This window comes from Cetorhinus maximus, chromosome 3, assembly GCF_964194155.1.
Source record: "Cetorhinus maximus chromosome 3, sCetMax3.hap1.1, whole genome shotgun sequence".
Taxonomy (NCBI): Eukaryota; Metazoa; Chordata; class Chondrichthyes; order Lamniformes; family Cetorhinidae; genus Cetorhinus; species Cetorhinus maximus.
Window position 1 is genome coordinate 104829839 of NC_135881.1, and position 25413 is coordinate 104855251.

General features: G+C 43.0%; 1 protein-coding gene across 12 annotated transcripts in view; it reads right to left on the reverse strand.

Annotated features, from left to right (window-relative positions):
* The window catches only part of ica1 (islet cell autoantigen 1), a 223194-nt gene extending 204983 nt beyond the window's left edge, over nt 1-18211 (reverse strand). For 7 of the 12 annotated variants that reach the window (XM_078538805.1, XM_078538804.1, XM_078538800.1 and 4 more), the window contains exons 1-2: nt 18109-18211; nt 1690-1720 (exon numbers count right to left, since the gene is read on the reverse strand). In XM_078538805.1, coding sequence (XP_078394931.1) covers nt 1690-1706 — 17 coding nt within the window. In that variant the 5' untranslated portion in view covers nt 1707-1720; nt 18109-18211. Of the gene's footprint in view, nt 1-1689; nt 1721-17900; nt 18002-18108 lie in introns of those variants that run through there. The other 5 variants (XM_078538803.1, XM_078538808.1, XM_078538806.1 and 2 more) reach the window with 4 other exon arrangements.
* Nucleotides 18212-25413: the final 7202 nt, after the last annotated feature.

Here is a 25413-nt window from a genome sequence, read left to right on the forward strand (position 1 = left end):
CTGGGCAATGAAGCAGGATAAGCAAGTGCTCCAAAGGGAGGAGAACTTTTGCAAAATAACCTAACTTGATTCTCAGTGAAAATAGATGATAAAGAAAAATGATGAACTAAACATAAATCAATGGACTGGATGTTAACTAATTTCAATGGAATGAAGCTGGGGAGGGGTCTGACTAGGGGATTAACTAATTAGAAAAAAATGGCTGATCCAATAACAGGAGATATTTACATATGAGATGGATACTATGCAAGTTACCTGCATTCTTACAAGAGTAAATGATGTGCTTCAAAGGCCGAAGTTCCATTGATAAATAGAGGAATTGGTGGAAAAACATGGGCTCCAAGCAAGGCATATAAGAAACAGTGGCGGGTACGAGGGAGGATATTTTCACAGAAGAGAGCTATGAAAAACATAAAAGTAGTAGAAAAGATGAGGACTAAAGTTATGAAGTTGAGAGGGAATATGATGGAAGACTGCCAGACAACATAAAGAGAAATTACAAGGACTTTTCTAAATAAAAGAAAGTCAAAGAAAGAGGTGAAAACATGTAGAGGGCAAAGAAAGGTCTTATATTAAAGCACAAGGGAATGACAGAGATGCTAGGTATTTTGCCTCATTATTTACAGAGGAAAGTGAAAGTGAGGACTGCAGGAATATTTGATGATGATGTTGAAGAGCCATGCATTTCTGGAGGTAAATATTCAAAAGGAATCTATTGAGAAGAATTACTCAAACTAAATGTTGGATAGTCACCAGACCCAAATGTTACACATCCCTGGTATACATCCCTGAGGAAGTTTGAAGGAGGCAGTGTAAACAGATGGTATGGCCTAGGAATCTGTGATGGAATCTCTTTAGTTTTCCAATCACGTAAATAATTTGAACAGGCTAAAGGGGAATAATATCAAATATTATGGATATCAAGATTGTTGGCATGGTGAACTGTAAGGAACAATTTGGAAGACTACATGACAATGCAGACATTAATGCGAGAATGCAGCGAAACAAGAACTACTACATTTTGGGGAAAAGAACAATGAAAGAAAGTAAACTTTGAGTAAGAGTGTTCTTAGCAGAGTGGAAGAACAGAGAGTTTTAGCAGTGCAAATATTAGGGGTCATTTTCATCTTCGCCAGCTGTGCTGGATGGAGGGGATCACCAGAGTGTGGTAAAACCTGCTCAATTTTCATCCAATTGATATCAAAAGCATGAAAGCATGGTGGGTCTACAATGAGGAAGTGACCCACACCATCAGTTTCACCATTGTACAGTAAGCTGACAAAGTTGATCACTCATCCATGTAGAATGGCCTGCTGTGCTGTAATTTCAATTAATCTCTTCGATTTTTCCTTTACATGCATACTTGTAAGCAAAATGTACATACAAAACTTTCTGTGCATGATTAGTCACAACACTGTTTTAAAAATAAAATCTGCAGCTATATTATGTTTATAATTTACTGCTTATTCTCAAGTTGCTTCACTTTTTAGTTTTTTACTCCACCTTGCTGAACAGGTCTTTCAAAGCAATGCATATTATGCTTGGGGCTTTAATAAACCTAACTTATTTATTTCCAACTCTTTTGAGTTGGTTGTCTCTTTTCCTCATGCATTTTCTTTCCTCACTGTTCTCTGCCTGCATAAGATTTTTCAGTAATTTTAGGAAGGTAGGTAAGGAGACAATACTTACTAGTCTGGATGGTCCATGTTTTCACTAGAACCTGAAATAAGTGCAAAACATATTAAATGTACAGAAATGTTTTAAAATGACTATGCATTTTTTCAAAATTGGATAGTTTTGTTTACCCCGCTACAAAGATAAAACATGCATAATGAAAGCAGCTAATTCTTAATCATATTTAAACTTGTAAAAGAACCTTGGCTAGACCTTAAGAGTACAGTACACAGTCTGGTTTCCACAAAACAGGATGTAGAAGCGCTGGAGAAAGTGCAAAAAGGATGATACAAGAACTGAGAGGGGGTATAATTAGTGTTAGTAAACAAATGGAAAGTTTGTTCTATGAACACGAGTAACTTCATTGCATTTGTTTCATTTCATTATGAATTACTGTCTGAATTTAAATTGTGTTTCATGCTTTTTAATCTGCTATAATTTAGTTATCGTAAAAGGATCAGGTTGCAAATAGCAATATAAATAATTACATAGTACAGAAAAAAAAGTCAGTCGCCTCAACAGGTCTATGCTGGTCTTTATGCTTCAAACGAGTCTTCTCCTACCTCACTTTCTATTACATCCTATTAACATAACCATTTATTTCTTTATCCCTCATGTACTTATCCAGTTTTTCGTTAGATATTCACCTCAACCATTCCATGTAGTAGCAAAATCCACATTTTCACCATTCTCTGGTTAAAGAAGTTTTGACTCAACTCCCCATTGGATTTACTAGTGACTATCTTACATTGATGACTCTAGTTTTGGACTCCCCAACAAATGAAAGCATCTTCTCTGTACCAATCCTATTTGAACCCCTTCATAATTTTAAAGAGCTCTGTCAGGTCACTTCTCAATGAAAAGATCTACAGAAAGGAGCCTCAGCCTGCACAGTCATCCCTCATAACTGTACCCTCTCAATTCAGGTATCAACCTTTTTGCACTTTCTCCAGTGCTTCTATATCCTGTTTTATGGAGATCAGACTGTATAGAGTACTCTAAGTGTGGTCCAACAAAGGTTCTGTATAAGTTTAACACAGCTTCTCTGCTTTTGAAGTCTATACCTCCCAAAATGAACCCATATTTTGTTTGCATGTTTTATGGCTTGTTAACCTATGATGCTACATTTAATGATTTGAGAATTTTTATCTCAGATCACTTTGTACCTCAACCCCATTAGACTCTTATTTTCCAAGATGTAGCTGGCTTCTTTATTCCTCCTACCAAAATGAGCTATCTCGTACTTATCCATAGTGAAATTTGTTTGTTATTTACAAACTTATTCTAAAGTCTGTCAAGTTTTCATGTATAATAAAAAAAAAATGCTGGAAATACACAGCAAGTCAGGCAGCATCTGAGGAGAGAAACAGTTAACGTTTCAGGTTGATAATCTTTCATCAGAACTCGCTTTTGCATTAATCTTTCCTTGTATTTTGTTTACCCCATTAGCCTTAATGTGGTGGCATCTACAAATTTTAATATTGTTCTTCTGGGTCCCAAGCCCCAGTGTCACCTTTAAATCACGCAAAATGTGTAATATGGGTAATAATATATTCACAAACAGTAGCACTGTGATGCACAAGATGCAGATAGAATGTTCAATCACTGTTCACTTAACACAAGTCATTAGTGGTTATCCACTTGAAACTCTGAATTTTCCAACTTATTTTTATGTTTCATATTGAACAGTATGCATCATTACAAAATAATTAATAAAATACTCTCAGTTTACACACAGGTGTACTCTAGGATTGCACTCAATTAAGTTGAGGATATGAAAGGCTTCATACCGCTCCCCAACCCATCCTTTCTCACTGTACAGGGACGGAAGCCTACAAAATATCTGTCCCTACCCCTCCCCAGATTATTGTTTGACAATTTTCCTCACGTTTACCCTCAAGGTTGGACTGATTCTTCAGAACTTTGAATATCATGCTCAGGGCCAGCGCAAGAGTATTAGGTGCCCGAGGTAAACATTCAGCCTTGCATGCACCCACCCGTACTCCATCCTCCCCCCACCATTAACTTTCATAAATGAAGAAGGTAAAATAGGGCTAACAGTTGTTCCCCGTCACTCCCACTCTCTCACAACTGTTAAAAAATTGTCAAACTCGCGGGTAGCTGTTATCCGTGACCTGCCCTCGCTCTGGTCTCAGCCTCCCACTGTTCAGCATCACCATGTTCCCTCAATGCCACTCACTGGATTCCTGCACCTCTTGCGAGATCTCAACAGCCGCATCACCACAAGATCACCCAGGAGCTTCAATTAGTTCAAAATATGGGACTCTTAGGTAACCGGCATCACCCATTCCCCATGCATGATAAAGCCTGTTTGTCTACTCATCAAACTGCCTGACAAACAGATTTTTAAGAACACAAAAACTTTTACGTTAATTTTTTGGTAAGTTATATTTTCTAATTGATTTCGATCCAATGTATGAAAAAGTTTCATTCTCAAGGTGAACTTTAAAGCAAAACCCTTATTTGAAATTAATGTTAGAATGTCATTAGTTAAATTTATGAATGAAATATTAATTTGAATTCATTTTACCTGTGTGACTGAATGGTTCACTGACACTCGGGTGAGGGGAGACAGGAAGATACAAATCGAGACAAAGTAACCATGCTATGCCATTGTTTCCCAACTTTATTATATTTTCAAACACAATTCTAATGTTTCTAAACAATAACTTTCTTTCCCTTAGAATCTGCTAGTGAAGGAATCCAGCTGTCTTTACAGAAATCCTTGTTTTATGCAGAGATTTCTTACAAACAAACACAAGAATTAGGAACAGGAGTAGGCCATTTGGCCCTTCAAGTCTGCTCCGCCATTCAATAAGATCACGGCTGATCCGAGTATAACCTCCCGGCTACCACAATAACTTTCACCCCCTTGTTAATCAAGAATCTATCGACCTCTGCCTTAAAAATATTCAAAGACTCTGCTTCCACCACCTTTCGAGGAAGAGAGTTCCAAAGACTCACAACTCAGAAAAAAATTTTCCTCATCTCTGTTCTAAATGGGTGACCCCTTATTTCTGAACAGCGGCCCCTAGTACTAGATTCTCCAACAAGAGGAAACATCCTTTCCACATCGACCCTGTTAATACCCCTCAGGATCTTACACGTTTCAATCAAGTCCTGGCTTTGTAGAGTTGTTCTTTACCTTTCCTTCCCTCTCTCTTTTTCTCTCTGTCCCTCTCCCCTTTGTATCTCTCTCTCCCCTTGTCTCTAGCTGTCATTCTGTTCTCTCTCTTTATTTCTTCTTACGTCTCCTTCTTGTGTGTGTGTGTGTGTGCACGCGCTCGTATATCTCTTCCTCTGTTTGGTCTGTGTGTCTCTCTCATGTGTAGGATCCTTCGTTGCTTGTGGTGTGTCAAACTCCAATTCTCCCTCTTCTACTTTTTCTATCCACCCTGATTTGGTATGCTAATTACTGCCAATCTATTGGTTGACTGATTGATTCCAGGGTGGTGTCTTTTCCTTTGGGAAGTTTTTTTTTCCTTCATCTGGCTCCGGTTACAGCCTCCTCCAAGTTGCTAACATGCTACTGCGAATGTGCTGCCTCCATGCATTCATTCAACTTTTCCAACTTGGTCAAGTGCTGTGTGTTCATGAGGAACAGTGACAGAGCAGACAATTACTTCAAACACAACCACAGCAAACCAACCTAGTTAGACAGAACCTGTGAATGGAAGAGCAACTCTGTCTTACCCGTGCCTGCTGCTCCTCCAGTCATGACTCTGCAGTCAGCTCCCACTCTCAGCAACTGTCACAAACTGACAGCTGGAACTGCTGCTTCCCTTTTGGGCAGCTTAGTGGTTGGCTGGTTTAAAAAAATAATCGAATTGTCAGTTTAACTAACAGTTGTTCTGAGCAGTAACTGCTCCTTCCAACCTTTGGGCAGCTTCATGGGTCTTGGGCTGGCTTACAGTTCTGGCTTTAAAAAAAAACAGCAGTTTTTTCCTGCCCCAACCCCCTCAAAGTTTACCACCCTAGGTGACTGCCTAGTTTGTCTAGTGGTTGCAAATGTCCTGATCATGTTTAGGACCTTTCCTAGTGTAAATTCCAAGACTACTGTTCAGTTCTGATCTTCACCACCCCTCCCAATATTAGGCCTGAACAAAATCTCCTTATAGTTGGCCATAATTTAACCTTTATCAAAACTCTGTTCATGATACTTCTTGATTTATGATTACAGAATCGCAGAATTGTTACGGCACAGAAGGAAGCCATCATGTCTACACCGGTTCTCCGATTGAGCAACTCGCCTCGTTCCATTTCCCTGCTGCCATGAACATTCTTCCTTTTCAGATAACAGTCGAATTCCCTTCTGAATGCTTCAATTGAACCTGCCTCCAAAACACACTTAGGCAGTGCATTCCAGGCCCTAACCACCTGCTGTGTGAAAAAGTTTTACCTCATATCACTTTTCCTTCTTTTACTAATTACTTTAGATCTGTGCCCTCTCGTTCCCAATCCTTGACTTTTGACTTCAATGTTCATCAACTTATTCCTATACCAGTGTGTGAGTGTATGATTTTATCATAGTATTCCTAGTCTCCATTATATAGTGTTTGTTACTTATTTGTATATTTTTGGGTTTTATTTTCCTTTACATTCTGTAGTTATTCCTACATAATTCAATATATTAGATTAACAATGGCCCTGTGGCACAATATATTGGGCTGGATTTTCATTGCAGAGGTGGGTAGTGAGGTAGAAGGTGGAGATATCCAGACTCAACAGTCTCTTTTCTGTAGAAAGTGCATGATTCAAATTCAATTTTCCCTACTGAGCAAAGTTCTGAGGGTTGGGATGGGGTGGGGGGGTGGTGGCGGGGGTGTGTGGCAGTTGCAGGATACAGTCGGGCCCACCGGCCCCAGAAGTAGATCGGAGGTGTCCATGAGCTGGTTGAGTGCCGTGGCAGACTGATTAAAAGGCCTCTTCTGTTCTCTGGGACTTTGTTCCAGTTGTTCAGTTAAATTTTAGGCCCTCTAGTTCTCACCCCTCACAACCCACCACCTCCCCAAAACAATCACTGTAAGTAGGCCTGGGTTTTAGGTTTTATTTTAGTAGGATTTAGTTTGCCTGCTTAACTTAACCATTTTTAGAGGCTTTATTCTGCAAAAGGCTAATAAAGTTATGCCACCATTTTGTACTAATGCCTTATATGAAAGAAGCCATTTTGTGATTTGAATACCTGCTGCTAAACTATGCAACATTTTAGTACACTAACCACTAGTTTGTGAAGTAGCAATTGACCAGCAAGGAATGATTATTTGAAGAAGTACCTCAATTACTTTGTATTGAAATAATTGATCAGACAGTTAATGAATGTTGGATTTTATTTATTTTTGTTTTTGTACTAACATTACTAACTGTCTTTTAAACATGTTGCAAAAGTGTCTGTGGGAAACAACTGCATTATTCCACCAAGATCTCTATCAAAACAAACTGTCCTTGACTAGTCTAGTACTGGGGCTAATGAACAAGGCACTTGTTTTCTTTACCCTAATACTGCACATGTTGAAATAATTCATTGTCTTATATTTAAAGCAATGTGCAGAGATGGACAAATCCAATGAATTTAACCCTTACAATACTAATGACCAACTGGCTGTTAACAACAACTTTGGATCAAGATGGCATGATGCCAGAATTAGGTATAAAGGAGGGTTTTGGGAACCAAGAGAAGGAAAACCAGTTGTATTATTTTCTCAGGGGACAGAGGTAGAATTCCTGTCGCACAAGAATGGATAGCGTTCCACTGTGGCAGAATTCCTGTTGGCATGGACTCCAGAAAATGCAGTTTCCTTCCAAGACAGAGACAGAATTTCTGTTGATGAGAAAGGTAGAAGTAGTTTTCTGCATCTTCTTAATTGGCCATCCATTTGAAGTTATGAAGTCTGTCGTGTGTACTTTTGTTCTTTTTCTCTTTTAGTTAATTGATAAGTGTATTGTCTTATTTTATCCTTTATTCAATAAACATTTATTATTTATTAATTCAGTATCTGAATCTTTGCCTGATGGTTATATCTCTGTTGTACTAAAACAGTTTTAAAGGTTAATTTGGGATCCAGTAATTAGGCCATGCACAGCTAAATTAAATCAGCTCTAAATTTATCAAAAAAACCTTTTAAAACTATCACTCCCCATGCCACCTCCAGGCCCCTCATACCCTCCATGCCAACTCATGCCCCCCATCCATCCCCATGGCCCTTTATAATCTCCATGCCAACTCACTCACAATCCCTGGCCCTTATACCCCCCATGTCAACTCACCCAGTATCTACCATATACAGACCTCAGGAGGCATGTTGAGATGAAATAAAATAAAGGCCTAAAATTGTAATACAGCCTTCACTATATTTAAAAAAAAATATCCTATTTATTAAAGCCTATTCAAATCTAATTTCCTCATGTGGTTAATCTCTTATAAAAACAAACTTCTATTCATAAGCCATAAAGACGTCTAATCCTTTGATAACCTCTTTGAGCTATCAATCAAACTGTGAACTTAGCCGGGGGGGGGGGTGGGGGGTTCTGAGATAATTATAGCATTATAGCGTGTTAGAATCAGCCAAGTATTCATAGGGCAGGATTTCCCGGTCGGTGTGTGGGGGGTGGGACCCGCACGCCAACACCTAAAATGACGTGGAATCCTCCCGATGTCACCCCACATCATTTCAATTTTCAGGTCGGAAGGGGCGCAGCTGAATCAGCTGTGTGCCCGGCAACCTGTCAACGGCCAATTGAGACCATTTAAAAAGTAATTGCAGTAATTTAAGGACCTGCCCGTCCAACCTTAAGGTTGGTGGGCAGGCCAGGAGCCCTGGCAGGCTTCAGAGAAAGCATGAAACCTCATCCATGGTCAGGATGAGATTTCATGTAGGTTTTAAAAAATTTAATAATAGTTTAACTAAAAGTGATGGACATATCCCAACTCATGCGACAGTGTCACAGTGTCGCATGCGCACAAAAGAGCACTCTCGGCTGAGGGAATCATCCCCCCCTGCCCGCACAGGGAGCACAGTGCTTCCTGGTGGACGTCATGCTGGGCGGGCCTTAATTTGCCCATCCACGTAAAATGGCAGCACCGATTGGAGGCACGCCTGCATGCGCCCGCTCCTGAACTCCCCCCCCCGCCCCACACCGCACCACCGACGGAGGGAAAATTCTTCCCATAGATACCTTAGGGAAATGTCAACAAACAGCTATTGTAACTGCTAGGATAGTTTTTTTTTAAAAATAAGCTCTCACTGACATTTGCAGCCTGATTTTTTTTCATTATTAAAGGCTGGTCATTCAAATGACTTCACATCATGACAGTTATACAGACCTTATCCACTTTTCAAGAGCCTTTACGCCTACTCCATAAATTCGTGACTCCCACACCTTGTTACAGCCAAAATGGAATCTGTTTGAACCCAGCACTGAGTTCAATTGGCCCTGCTGAGTGCATGTTTCCCACCTGTGAGAATCACGGCCCCTTTGTCCTACTGGCAAAATGGGATCTGTTGGAAATGGGGACGGGATTTCCACATCCAGTTCTCGCTCACCATTTTGGAACCTCCATGAAGTCTTTGCGACTCCATGGAAATTGGGGCCATTATTTTACCACTATACTAACCATGGGTAGTCATATCATTGCAATTACTTACATTTATTAATGCATTTATGGATATTCTGCAAATTTAGGTTGCTCAGCATTCTCCTGGATTTCCATCTCTTCAGTGCAAGATGCAACCAACTGGCCAAAGTTACATTATTGGCTGAAGATCATTAAGTACAATGACAGTAGTCTAGCTTAGAGATTCACTTCTTGTGTAAACAGAATATCACTTTTTCCAATATTATTGTGGGATACTGTGAAGCAGGCTTGTGGGGGCTGTGTGTATATTGTTTGTGTTTGTGACTAATTTAATTAGACTGTAGACAGTCAGACTGCAAGGCTTAAATTATCAAAGGAATAGGTGCTAAGCAGACATTTTGAAGTGGAAACGGACAAGCTAAGATGGGATACAAGTAAATACAACATGAATAGGAATTTTCATTAGGAGATAAATGAGTTGATGATTTTATAGCTGGTGAATTTCAAAGAGAAAAAAGGAAGTTTTACAACTGACAAAGATCATAAATTAAAAAAGCTAAGCTATTAAGTTTATTTTTCCCGAAAGTGGTAGTCATAAAGACATGATGAAAGATTTTTAGATTCTGGGAAAGGTAACTTTCAAAAGACAGTTAACACCTATGGTTTATAGACAAAAGGGCAAAGATGTACTTAAGGAAAGATTGAAAGCTGTAAGAGTGTGTGGCCATGTGATCTTGAAGACTGTGCTGTGCGAGCACAGTTGTGTGAAAGAAACAGCTTCTAGCCACCCCGGAGAAGTGTCTGGCTGGTCCAGAAAGCAAGGTTTTGTTACAAGCCTTGGATTTCCATTGTTGAGTGAGAGGGAAAGAGAAGCTTGTGATATACCTTCCCTATAGCAACATAATATTATGGTAATATTACTAGATGTTTTATACATTAAGAATCTATAGGGGCTGTTGCCTGGAAAAGTGTTTATTTGTGAGTCTAGCTAAGTAGAAGTCTTTTGAGACATGTTATAAAAGTAAATTTAACTGTGTAATTGTAATCTTGTGTGTTTAAGTTTCTTTTGTTAATACATATTTAAATTTAATATTTAAAATCTCCAGAAGTGGTAGTGGAATCTTTACTTCTGACTTCAGTGCACATACCTTCTCATAATAAAAATACAAATTGCAAATTACGGTGATAGCTTGACCAAGTTTACCATTTGGATTTGGTCAGCCTGGCAATTACCACCTGTCATATCATAACTCTTGGCTGGCTAATTTTTAATGTTATAAAAGAATGAGAAGGAGCATCATCGTCATCTAACACTAAAAATGTTCCATGCTAAATTTTCAAACCTATCAAATGGTTCAATGGAACACCTCAGCACTTTTTCACTCCAAACTTACACTAGCAAGGACTTATACCACATCTCAATGTTGTGTAACCCCATCAAAGGTGGCCTTGCAGCTCTTGGCTTTGGTTTGCTCAGCAGTCAGATCACTAGCCTGACTCCTCAATTACATTACATTTTTGTGCCAATAGATTATGGAAATTGCTTTGCGTCAATGTAAAAATAATAATGATATTGGAACATAAGAGTGTAAAAGCAGAACTTAGTTAAATTATCCTACACTGCAGATGGGACAATATACATATGCCTGGTAGGCTATTTTTAAAATCACTTTTTTTTTTCAATTAACAACAATATAACAAACATTAGTCAGTCTCTTGTGACATTTCATACGGAGAGTCAAGACCTGTACGATTAAATTGTCAGGTCTCCTAAGTTGTGGAAATGGGGCAGTAGAATCCCCGAAGATGATGAGCAATCACTATTGGTGTGGCCACGGAAATGTTTGCCCAGGCCTAGACACATTGCTGGAGAGGCTACACGTCAGGTGGTAGGACCATTGAAAATGCTATCAAGGTCCTGTGGCATACATAGGACCCCAAATGCCATTTCTGGAGTGAGCTGGGCATGGCATGTGCCATACATCCTCTGATCAACAACAGATGACGATCTGGCTGAAGGCGATCCCAAATGATCCTGCAAGATTCACAAATCGAGCTTTGGCAACCATCACTTGAACCTGCCCTGATTCCAAAGAGCCTTCCCTCGTCTATCCTGCAAGTCAGCTGGATTGCCATGCGACCCTCAGTTTCTAGCCACAGCTTGCTAGATCAATGCAAAATGGACCAAGCTTTTTAGCGGGACTATTGGTCAACATGGCCCCAAACAGTTTCCCGGATTCTGTTTTGGGGGAAAATCCATCTTGCATGGTATGAAAAATGTTTTATCCCCATGTGATCAAAGAATGTGTTGATTATGGATCCTAAAACAGTGAACAACAGAAGCTGTCACTGTAACAACAAAGAGGTAAAAAATTAGAATGGAGAACTTTAGTTATAACTAATGTGTTACTAATTTTGTTCCACACGATACATTTGCAGCAGGAAAACCCAACCCACAGAAACAAAGTACGTGAACAATCATTCACAACAATGCAAGGTTATTGATGAATGCTGCAACACAACTAAGCAAGCAAAAATCATTAATAAATCAATACAGCACTAGCTATAACAATCAATAATTCATACTACAGATGCACCACATTAATAAATGTATATAATGCTGAAGGTATAAAGCAGTAGGCATCCATGAGTATGAGTAAATACACAAATCAATAAATTAACAAAGCAACAGACAATATTGAATGAATTAATGAAACAATGGACAAATGAAAAATAAGCTGTAAATTAATGGAGCAACATACAGCTTCAAATTAATGAATGAAATAATGGTAAAGCCAACACATTAATAAATGAAGGGAGGGAGCAATGAGCACTAGTGAATTTATGGAGAACCAGCCACCAGCAAACCACACAAGAGAATTAGTAAATTAATAGATCATTGAGCTACAGAGAGATCAGTAAATTAACAGCAACAATCATTAATAAATGAATGGGCCAGCAAGCACAAGTTAACACAAAAATCGGCAACAGTGAATTAATAAATTAATAGAACATCAGCCACCAGTAAATACACAGAAACAACATCAGACATCATGTATCTTTATTCCCCCACAGTCATGAAGAAAGTAGAGGAGATCACTGCTTGGGAATTCAACATGTAGCAAAGCCATAATGGAACATACAAACAAGGAGCAGGAGTAGGCCACTTGGCCCTACAAGCCTGGTCCGCCATTCAACAAGATCATGGCTGATCTGAAAGTAACCTCAACCCCACATTCCCACCTACCCCCGATAATCTTTCACCACCCCCGCCCCCCCCCCAACCGCCATGTTAATCAAAAATCTATCTAGTTCTGCCTTAAAAATGTTCAAAGACTTTGCTTCCACTGCCTTTTGCGGAAAAGAGTTCCAAGGATTCACAACTCAGAAAAAAATTCTCCTCATCTGTCTTAAATGAGCAACCCCTTATTTTTAAATTGTGACCCCTCATTCTAAATTCTCTTACAAGAGGAAACATTCTTTCCACATCAAGACCTGAGGGTCTTAAAAGTTTGTCTGTCCAACCTTTCCTCTAAGACAAACCACCCATTCCTGGTATTAGCTTAGTAAACCTTCTCTGAACTGCTTCTAACGCATTTACATCTTTCCTTAAATAAGGAGATCAATACTTTACACAGTGCTCCAGATGTAGTCTCACCAGTGCCCTGCATAACTGAAGCATAACCTCCCTACTTTTGTATTCAATTCCTCACAATAAATGATAATATTCTATAAACTTTCCTAATTACTTTTGTGCCTGCATACTAGGCTTTTGTGATTCATGCACTAGGATACCCAGAGCCCTCCGAATCTCATGGCTCTGTAATCTCTCACTATTTAGATAATAAGTTTCTTTTTTATTCTTCCTGCCAAAATGGATGATTTCACATTTGCCAGGTCTTTGCCCACTCACTTAACCTATGTCACTTTGTAGCCTCCTTGCATTCCCTCGCAACTTACTTTCCTACCTATCTTCGTGTCCTCAGCAAATTTAGCCACCATTGCTTTGGTCCCTTCATCCAAGTCATTTATATAAATTATAAAAAGGTGGGGCCCCAGCACTGATCACTGTGGCATGCCACTCGTTACATCTTGCCAACCAGAAAAAAACCTGTTTATGGCTACCCTCTGTTTCCTGTTAGCTAGCCAATCTTCTATCCATAGCAATGTATTACGCCCCACACCATGAGCTTTTATTTTCTGCAGTAATCTTTGATGTGGCACCTTATCAAATGACTTCTGGAAATCTAAGATGCACTTGTGGGGCCCTGGCATCAGAGTTCAACACGCACTGGGAAAGCAGTTTCAGGAAATATAAGTGTTAACAACAACAACAACAACAACAACAACAACAACAACAACAACAACTTGTATTTACATAGTGCCTTTAATATAACAAATTATCCCAAGGTGCTTCACAAAAGCATTATAAAACAATAGTTGACCCTCAACCACACAAGGAGATATTAGAGAAAATGACCAAAAACTTGATCAAAGAGGTAGATTTTAAGTTGTGTCTTAAAGGAGGAAAGAGACAAAAGGGGCGAAGAGGTCTACAGAGGAATTCCAGAGCTTAGGGCCTAGGCAACTGAAGGCACAGCCATCAGTGTGGAGCAAATATAATTGGGGATGCTCAAAAGGCCAGAATTAGAAGAGTGCAGTTACTGCTTTCACAACTTAAGAGTTACTGTGGGCAATTTAACAAAATTCAAGGACAAGCATGGTAAAGGAAGAGCCAGACATGATTGACAGAGGCAATAGCAGGGACCATTTGCAGGGACCAGACCAGAGTGGAAGTGATTTTACTTGAATATTCTTCAGCGACACAAAAAATGCCAGGCCCAACTGTGTAACAATGTCAGCTGGAAGTGTTGGAAGGCCGAAAGCATGTGATAGGCAACTGTTTATATAGGAATGAATTATTGATGCTCTTATAGAATTTTACATTGACATGAAAGCATAACTGAAAGGTTATGACCACAGGAAATAAGACTTGTAGACAGGAAATGTATGCCATACACAAAGCTTTTAATAAATTGAGTTAATTTCTTGGGGCTTTGCATGTGGGAAGTCAAGACCTAGGCCTGAATTTTACCCTTGGCAGGCGCAATCGGCGGGTCCGCGACCAATCGGGAAATGGGCCACCGCCCATGATCAGCCCCCGACCGCAATTTCGTGCTGGCTGGCCAATTAAGACATGCCCAGTGTGAAATATGTATTCCCAATGGTCGGGAAGCGGCGGCGGGGGCCTGTTGGCCGCCAGGACCAATTGCGACCCAGCGGCCTGTTTAAAAACAGCAAAGGCAGTTCCTTGAAGGCTGCCAGGGAAGAACATATCTTCTGCATTCTGAGCACTGAGGTTATGGCGTCAAGTGCGGCTGGAGACATCAGGCAGGAGGGCAGGTCGCGTGAGCACTTGGCCCCCTTGGTTTTTGGATGAGTGCCTCATTGTCCGCCTGGAGATGGCTGCCAGAAGAGACACCCTTGTCCCTTGAGGAGGCCACAGCACCTGCACAGCGCCATGGTGTCTGACATGCACAGTGACAGTGTGATGACTTGTTTTGTTCTTCTCCCTTAGATTCACCAGCACGCACTCAATCGGAAGAGCCACCCATGACGCCAGAGGCAGGCTTCACATGCAGCTGCATCACACCCACTCTCTGAACCAGGCCAAGACATAGGACTCGCAAACACAAGTTTAAGGCACCATGAGCACAAGAGGGACTGGTCACAGGTGACCTTCTGTTGTGTAATGTTTTGTTTATGTTTTCTGGTCTGGGAATTAAGACCAGAGAAGATGATGTTAGTTTATTTGGAATTTCAAAAGGAGATAAATTTTGCTTTTGTCATCATGGCCTGAGAATGCTTCACCTTTGTATCTTTTTGCTGCAGGGTATGCCAGTATGTAAAGCTGGACGTGAGTGGCTCTTAAAAACTTTATTGCACAGACACCGAATGGACTTTGGGTTCAAATGAAAAGGTCATTTCAGACATCCAGAATGGAGATGACAGCCCTGGTATGAGATGGAATCAGATCTTTGGCAGCCTAGCTGAAGGAGTGTTGGATCAAGGTGTCCCTTGTTTCCCCGAAGGATGCAGGGGTCTGCCTCCACGCCCTCAGTGTTCTCCTCCTCACCACGCTCCTCTTCTGACTCACTACTGGATTCAACCTCTGTGGCCTGTGGAGCTGCGTCAACATCCTCTTCCTCCAGTGGCTCCCCCCTTGCCAGTGCCAGATTGTAGAGAGTGCAGCATGCAACCACTTTCAGTGACACCTTCTCTGGGGGATATTGTAGTGACCGGTCTGAACTGTCCAGGCATCCGAAGCGCATCTTCAGGAAACCTATGGTCCTCTCTATCATCACCCTTGTGGAGGCATGACTCCTATAATAACGCTGCTCTGCCTCTGTTCTTGGAAGGCGTCATAAGCCACCCTCGTCGCCCAGCAGCCATCCATCCAGTCGGGATGGAGCACTGAATAGCCTCGGCACCTGGGAGTGTCTCAGGATATAAGCGCCAAGGGAGCTACCAGGGTACCTTGCACAGACTTGTAGAATCTGCATCCTGTGGTCACATACTATCTGGAATAGGAGTGGAATCCCTTCCTGTTGACGAAGGCACCCGGCTGACCCGCTGATGACTTGATGGCCACATGTGCAGTCGATTGCACCCTGGATGTGGGGGAAACCAACAATCGCTGCAAAGCCTCTGGCTCGCTCAGCCTGGCTGGCCTCATCCGTACGGAAATTAATAAATGTCATTACCCACCTGAACAGAGCTTCTGTCACCAGTTTGATGCAACTGTGGACAGCTGATTGGGACACTCCACGAAGATCCCCCACTGACCCCTGGAAAATGCCGGAGGCATAGAGGTTGAGGGCCACTGTGACTTTCAGAGCCACTGGCATGGGGTGTCCACCCACACAGTCAGAGCTGATCTCAGGCCCAAACATCTGACAAATGGAGGTCATGGCCTCTCTCGAGAGGTGGAGTCTTCTTCCGCATTGCATCTCGGACATATTGAGGTAGCTGCATTGCTGCCTGTAAACCCTGACAACAGGGTAGTGGCGTCTTCTGTGGTCCCTTCCGCCTTGGACTACCTGCTGGCCTTGTGCCCCTGAGCCTGTGGCTCTCCTCCCACAGGTCCCTCCCCTGGAAGCTGCATTGGGACACTGGCCTCTTCTCCCTTCTGCCCCTCTCTTTCTCCTTAGAGGTGCCACCAGCTGAGACCACAATCCCTATTACCAGGGTAACAGAAGGCCATCTGATACCTGGATGGGTCCACATGGTCAAAATCCTCTGGGGGCCTTGGAGACACCAATGAGTCCTGAAATGAAGCCAAGAAATGCTAAGAATGAAACTTAGATGAAGGTGTCAAGTTCAAATAAGCAACCAGTAGCAAACTATCTCCTAATCTCCTCACTACTCACAATGGCAATGCTGCTGAACTTTTTTATTCTGCCCTTAGATGAGGTTTTGCAAAATGTGAGCTGCCCACTTGCCTGTTTTGCCCACGCGACAAGCACAAAATCACATGGGCAACATAAAACTGGGTACAATTGGATTTTCAATGGCTTCTTAATTGATGGTGGGCGCAGCTCCGATTCCTGCATGCCCCCGTCGACCTGAAGATTGCACACATGCGGGACGGTGTCGGGATGCTCGCCCGACGTCTTTTTGCACTACTTTACACCTGATCGGGTCAGGCTCGCGCCCGCCCATGAGGTGTAAAATTCCGCCCCTAGTGTAGTCTTCAGCAAGAATGGTTAGAGACTGGGGAATAACTGAACCAGGGCGCACAGATATCATTCCATCCCAACATTTCTGCCCTTACTTTTTATGTTTCCATTATCAATTCCTTTGTCTATATTTATAGTGAATGCTTTAATTACAATTCTCTCATCAATGATGGTGCTATAGGAATTAATCATGGAAATCCAGATACGAAGTGCATAGACGTGTAATACTTTTATTAGAAATGGATTATTATTACACAGGTCGAAAATGTCTGATATTTTGTCCAATATTTAACTTTGAATATGAAAGTATATACATCTTTCCAATGCAGAAATGACAATTAGGCTGCTTTAATTTTCAAATTAACAGGGCCAGATATCGCTATTGCCTTTTTCTGTTTATATGCAACACATTCATTTTCAAAAGAGGCGCTATCTTCCCCGAAAAAGCTTTGACATTTTTGTTTACAAATATACAACGTATACTGTCACTTGCGCGTGACAGCCGTAACAAAAATAACACCGCTATTTTCCTTCCATAAAAAAGTACGCAGAAATTTTGACATTTATCCAAAGGCAATAATTAAACTTATTGCCCACTTCACATATGACAAGTGATCCACAATACATCCTAGTCAGTGTTTCAATATCTGACTAAATACTTCCTAAAATAGCTGGGAATTATTCAGTAAATACAAGCGAACGCACAGCCATCTTGAAGAATAACCTGCTATTGGAAAACATTACATCTTAAAGATAAACAGACTGCTGCCCCAAAACTCAGCTCTCCCCCTGCATCCTTCTAGGCCACCTTTTCATACGGGAGATCAGCAGCCGCACAGTTTACATCAAAAACACAGGGAAAAAAAAATAGCGAGATCACCAAGCCACAGAACCTGTAAACTGGAGCCGAAATTATATCCATTCCGAACACAAGAGTCGAGACCTCATCTAGCTGCTCCCTGTTGGTGCTCTTAGTCAACGGCATGAAAAAAAAAATCGTCAACCCCTATTTGCGTTTCTGCCCTGTGCTTTAAATAATGTATTAAATTTTCCTCCTAGCAACAATATTTCAATTGGTTGAAAGGGATGGTTGCCACCTACCTGTGTCCAGCGGGCTGCGGGGACAGGAAGGAGGAGCAGCAGCGACAGGCTCAAAGCGCTGAACGCGCTACTCAGGTGTGTCTCTGACGCACGCGCGCGTCAACAATGCCCGGAGAACACGTAGCATTCCAGCAAGCTGTCAGTCAGCTGATGAGGTTCCACCGTGCTGCCTCACACAAGCTCCTCCAAATGTAATAGATACATTTGTAGAGTCACTGCTAGCTCGTAGTTAGACGAAAGATTAATTCAAAGAGATTTCATAAGTAACAGCAGTTTGCATTAACTGCCCCCACATACAAAAGGACCTTGCGATAAGGAGGGAAAGCAATGAGGGGGCACATAGAAGGATGGGTGGAAAGAGATAAAAAGCAGTGGCTAGAATGTAAATCAAAGGCACAGGCGAAGGATTTCAGGAAGGCTTTAGAGAGCAGGGAGGGAGGTAGCAAGGCAGAGGGAACCAAGTACTCAGATCTAGAGGGGCTGGACCAGAGGAGTTGAATTTTGCTGTGTTTTGGTGCTCAGAACACATTTATTGTGGAAGATGGTGCTCAAATTGAGATTGCCTGGAAGTTAAAGTGAATGCTTTATAAACAACATATTTAATACATTTGGCCTGGTAGGAGTGTATGGATTCATTTGCAGAAGAGAGGAAGGAAAGGAGAGAGCAGCTGTACAGAGTAAGGAGTGTGTAGGGATGTCCTCCAAGTGACTGAGTGGGGAAGGAACATATGGGTGGGCAGCTCAAGAAAATTAGTAAAATTCAAGCCTTAGACAACTGAAAAATTCCAACTCTCATCATGGTATCATGCACTCAAATGGCTACTCTCTTCAGGAATCTCACAAAACCATTAGCGGGGGACACATATCAACACTCATTCTCTCACCGAGACTTTCACATCACTACCATCCCATCTATCATGTTTCTCACACTCCATTCTCTAGCCCTTCTGGGGAGGGCTCATCATACACAGAGGACATGCATCTCACCCAACCTCTGCTCCATCCCTTCTCATCACATGCCTCTCTCTCTTCTTCATATAGGTCAAACTGGTGCACAACAGGTGCAAGAGAGCGCAGATGGGTAAGGGACAACTGATATCATTGCCCTCTGAGTTTGAAGAGGCTGCAGCCAAGGTGACTGGGGAGGACAGGGATCACTCCTGTGGGGAAGGAGAGATCGGCCTCTCCCAGCAACTTACTACGGATCACAGCTCCATCACCTCGTCAAACCCTGACAATCACAGTGACTCACATGCAGTCTTATATTGCTCATGATCATTAACTGAAACTCTATTTTCTACTTTCCAGGCACCAGCAGATCGAGGCCCCCAAGCTAGTCTATTACAAGTGCAAGCCCCCAGACCACAGTCTGAAGAGGAAGCTCTGGAAGAACTGTCGCGGCACTCACACACACTCTCCACCAGCTCAGAGACAGACACGTCTGTGGGGCACAGCTGTAGATTAAGCTCAGGCTCACTTTCTGGGGAACACCTCACTGACACGTCCCTGCAGCAGTCAGAGATAGGGACAGCTCAGGACTCCGGCACTCGGAGGGTTGCTGGAGACCAGTCACCTGCACAGTCCAAGTCAGATGATAAGCCTCTGGAAGCGGCCACCAGCTCAATGCTAGAGATGAAACAACAGGTGGCAGAACATCAGGCAGAGTTTTGACAGTTACTTAGTAGAGTAGAGTGAATGATGGAGGAGTCCATCTGCCTTCTGTCTGATATCGTGGCTCTGACATGCGAATGCCTCGAGGTCAACATGGGAAGGCTGACGACCACCATGGATACTTTGATCCAGCAGGACTTGCCGGATTTGCACTCAGTCCTGCATCCCATGGCCACACACCCTGATGGGCACCATCAAGATGTAGGCGATATGGGACGAGGAACCTTGACCCCCCTCGAGGTGCACCATCTCCTTCAGGAGTCAGGGTGGGGCCCTCGGTTACCCACAGCTGGACACCCCGGGGGCCTCCACTCGGGACAGTCCAAGGGTGTGCAGCCGCTCACAGCCCCCTCTACCTGTGAACCCATCTACTCCAGCTTCTCAGGCCGCTGAGGGTGCTTCTGCCCCTGAGCACGTGATCCTTATCATGCCGGGGCCTGGGCCCTCCAGGCCTCAGACCACCAGAAGACTTCCGCCAAGGTCATCGCAGACATCAGGATGTAGCAGTCAGCAGGCTGCCTCCACCTCTTCTGCGGATGTCGGGGCTGAACCCAGGCATAGCACTAGAGTTAGGAAAGTTAAAAATTGATGTCACTTTTGGGTCACGGGTGTGCTAGACATGTAAAGGAAATTGCACTTTTGTGAATACATTTGATGTTTGTGTAAATGTTCTTGGCAACTGAAGGCATTGTGATTTTGTACTTTGGAGTCCTCTTATTTCAAGATTTAGCCATCCTCCCACTCAGTGATAGTGTCCCACTGTGAGATTCACAATCCTGTGATGTCAACCTCAGTTGAACGAACTGGTCTCTGCATCCTTGTGTGAAATCAGGGAGATGTGTTTAAATTTTTCTTGGAAGTGTGTGGTGTAAATATTTCTAACCCTTTTTCCTCAAGGAGCACCATTGAATGAGGGCTGCTCATTAACATTGATATTCTAGCAGCAATTGTGTCTCCTCAGTGGTAGTAGCAGAAGAAAGGACATGCATGGGGGGAGGAGATCCCTATGCATGTCCACATCTCAGTCGTAGCAGTGTTTGCATCACTAGATGGCGGCAAAGGCTTCAAGTCTTCTCTCACATCGATCTTCTTCCTAAGTTATACTCTCAGTTCCAAGAGTGAGCCCACTCACAGGGCCCCATGGACCAAAGCAAAAATCATGGCCTGATGATTCATGAGTCCATAACACGCAAGTGTAAATGCATTACTCATTCTCTCTGCAAGTGGGTGGACATCCCCTGAGATGAAAGTAAATGGCATTGAGAGCTAGGAAAGATGTGGCCATATTCCCGTGCTTAATTTTACTCTTCCTGCAACCTATCAGCAATTAAAGTATCACGGGCACATCTCCCACGTCTTCCTGACTCCATGGTGTGATCGCGCTCATACTGACGCTCAGCAGCCTCCTGAGGCTCCTAAGCCTTGGGATCTTCATCCCCTGATGAGCTCTCATCCTCCTGCAGTTCATCCTCTGCCAGGGGTTCACCTCTTTGCGTTGCCATATTGTGAGGGCACAGCCTGCTGCAATGATGTGGGAAACCCTGTTGGGAGTGTATTGTAGGGAGCCACCTGAGCAGTCCAAGCAGGTGAATCTCATCTTCAAAAGCCCTGTGATCTGCTCTATAGGGGAGCGTGTGGAGCTGTGAGCAGTGTTGTACCTCTCCTCGAATGCACTCTGAGGGCGACGCACTTGTGTCATCAGCCAGCACTTCAGTGAGTACCCCTTAACAGCAGCCATCCCTGCAGACTTAATGACCCCTTGAAAATCTCAGGCACCTGGGAGTGACTCAGGATGTAGGAGTCATGGAAACTTGCAGGGTACCTGGCACAAACATGCAGTATGTGCTTCTGGTGATCACACACCTTTTGTACATTGATGAAATGATAGCCCTTGCAGTTTATAAATATTAGGACCTGCTGCCATGGAGCCCTTATAGCCGCATGGGTGCAGCCTATTGCACCCTGCACTCTTGGGAAGCCTGAAATAGCAGTGAAGCTGGGGAATCTTGCAGCCTGGCTATCTTTGTCCAGAGCAAACCTGACATAATGATGAGCCTTCCTGTAAAGGACATCTGTGACCTCCTTTATGCATCAATGTGTTGCAGACTGAGAGATGCCACAAACTCCCCTGTTGATCCGTGGAAAGAACCAGAGACCAAGAAATTAGGTGCTGCGATCACCTTCAAAGCCACTGACAGGGGATACTCTCCAACTCCACGTGGCATCAGGGCTTCACGAAGAATACAGCATATGTGATGTACCAGAGTTCAAGACACACACAGACATGCACGGCATTGCCTCTCACTCATTTGTAAATAAGAGACCCTTCTACGATAAACCCTAGGTCTGGTGAGTCACCCCTATTGTTTGGGTGTCTCCTCATGACCCTCCTGTCCATGCCCTGGCTCTGCTTGACCATGTCCCTCCTGCTGGAGCTGCGTGCGGAGCCACCTCTCCTTCCTTCGCCTCCTCCATTGTATTAGGACCCTGACAAAGGCAGCATTGAGTCCTGGATCCAAGTGTGCTTTTGCCTTCTCTCTGAAAGGAAACATTGAAGACATTAATGATTCAAGGGGCAAGAAATTAAAGCTCAGAAGATGACACGTTTGGAAACTGTAAGGGTCCATAGTTTTTCCTGACCTACTTGCATGCTGACTGATGCCACCTTGTCCCTGAGACACTAGCACACATATTGAGGTAACCAAGATGGCATTGCAGATATGTAGCATCTTGAGCCCTGCGTGGGATGCTAAGATTTGAGTGAGATGAGTGTCCCAAACTAGTTCTGTGCTCCAATCTCTGATGCGGCATATTGATGATCAATCAGTTGCTATGGTCAATGAGTGGATGCCCTTTGGTCCGTTAGATGTGTCAAATCTGGTGAACATGTGATGGGCCTTCATTGATGGAATGCCATATATGATACAATTGTGCCTCTTTCACCATTGCTTGCACTCCCAAATTCTACATTCATATGTGTTACTCTTGAGATGCAGCAACTGTGATGTGAAGCCATTAAGTTCTGAGTAGCCCTTTAACCGTGCTAATGAAGCCATTGGCTTTCTGTGGCTTTCATCGCAAGGAGATCTTCCTCCTTTTTTTATAAGCAGACTCCTGTGGCAACAAGACATTAGAGATCATCCCAAGAAAGGCCCCCTCTTGTGTTCGTCCTTCCCCCAGACTGCCACTCCACTGCCTTCCCTCCCCATTGCCCCCCTCATGTTTGTCAACCACACCCTCGCCTCACAGCCCACCCCCAGTTGAATTGTTTCTGAAAGTGGAGGCCTGCCTGAGTACCACAACACAGTGGTGTTCTTTGGAACAATGTAGGCAAAGAGCAGGAGCCGACCAACCCTACAGCCCCAGCAGTGTGGTGTTCATCACAACAAGACTGGTGCAGCGCTATGGCAGGTAGGTTACGTAAGTTGCACTCACCTCGAAGTTACGAGCAAACTAAGGTCTGACTTGTGCACACCACTCCTTTTCAAATGGGTTTGAGGCCAATGTAATTTCCCGCTGGATTGGAAGGCATGACAAGATTCCAGTGAGCAGCTATTTTAAAGAGCATTGTAGAGATGTTAATGAATGCAAATGGCGTTCACGCTGCTAGTTGGCGGGATAACCGACCCTCCATAAATCTACCACTGGGAGAATTGCAAGCTGTTTTTACACCGACAGAGTTCCGACTTTTTGCCTGCCACTGGATTATCTGCTCTCGCCCGCCATGAAACTTGCTGCAGGCAGGATGGGAAAATTCCGCCCTATGATAGGGTGTATTTAAATAGATTTTTGGGAATTCTATAAGCTTTCTATATATGTTGTGCTATAAATTTTATTTTTATCTAAATAGAGATGGCTAGCTAAAGCAACAGCATTGCCCCAAAAACAAATCAGAAGGAATTGTTTGTGCAGTTTTATTGCTAGCTTTGAAAATGTCATGGGTTATTTGCAGATTATTGTTTCCTCGCTGTAGCGGTAGGTTTTTCGCACAAGTCTAATGGTATCCCAATAAATCAGCATGGTTAAGAAAATCATTCAACTGTAATGTATACATTTAAGGTGCACCATACACTGCATTTAAGAGTATTAGATAGGTAATCACAACTTCATGGGCAGAATTTTCTGCCTATTGGGGGTTGTGCGGGCGCGTTTGGAGGAGGGCGGATTCCCAATTGGCGCCACTGGTCAGAGGCGCGCCGCCATTTTACGTGGGCAGGCCAATTAAGGCCCGCCCAGCGTGACGTCCGCCCTGAAGCATGGTGCGCTCCCTGTGTGAGCCCTGAGCAGGATCTGTGCGCTCTTTCGCACATGTGCCAAAGAGCCCATAGATCTCCCTGAATGCTGCCTCAGGGAGATCGCTTCAACTTTAAAAACTGTGCTGAACGGAGAAAAAAAAATTATTGACATGTCCCCTCATGTGACACTGCCACATGAGCTGGGACATGTCATTTACTTGAAAGTTAAAACCTAATAAACATATTTAAAACCCTCATGAAACCTCATGCCGCCCGTGGGTGAAGTTTCATGTTTTTTCGGAAGCCTGTCTGGGCTCCCAGCCTGCCCGCCAACCGTAACAACCTCAATTAGGTAATTAACAGGCCTTAATAGGCCTTTGATAGTTCAGCGGGCGCGCAGCCGAATCAACTGCGTGCCCACTGAACTAAAAATCTAAATGATACGGGGTGACATTGGGATGCACGTCCAACGTCACCCCACATCATTTTATGCGTCGGCGTGCAGGTCCCAGCCCCGCACGCTGACTGGGAAATTCTGCCCCGTGCATTCAAACATGACTACTGAGGTCTGATTTGTGCACATCACTCCTTTTCAAACCTGTTTGAGGCCGACGTAATTTCCCGCTGACATGACGCAAGATTGGAAGGCCTGACAAGATTCCGGTGAGCAGCTGTTTTAATGAGCATTCATGAGATGTTAATGAATGCAAATGGCGTTCACGCCACTAGTCAGCAGGATAACTGACCTGCCATAAATCTACCATTGGGAAGTTTCCAACTGAATTGGCATTCCTGAATACCAGCTCCAACATGTCTCTGAATTCTTTATGTGTACTCAGCCTTACTGATAAAATCTTCCAAATATGTTTTGACACATTATAAAACCACTGGTGTTTAGTGATGTTCTAAAAAGACTAGAAGAGCTTACATGTACATGTGGAAGCTCTGGTAAATTAAAATCATGTGATAGATTGGAAGCACACGCAACTGCAGGAAAATAAATATGGGCCTGGAGGCTCTGCTAGGTTACACCTTTTCAGTGCGATTCACCCAAAATCAGCTAAACCAATGCAAAAGGTCACAGAATTTCAAGCATAGATTACGTTCATTGCAAATTGCATTCCTGTGATCTTTTGTGCTAATTTTTAAAATATTGCACTAGAAGCAAGCCTTACTCACAAAACCTGCCATACCTCCACATTGAATTGATAATCACACTGAGTTTCAGATAGTTGTGCCCATTTGAAGGCTTTCAAGGAGGCTTTTGAAATTAAGCTGATTTCTTTGTGCAATGACAATTGTAGTCACTTTTGAACATATGCAGTTGTGTTTATCTACCTAATATTCTTAGATGCAGTGTATGGTGCACCCTAAATGTATACATCACAGTTAAATGATT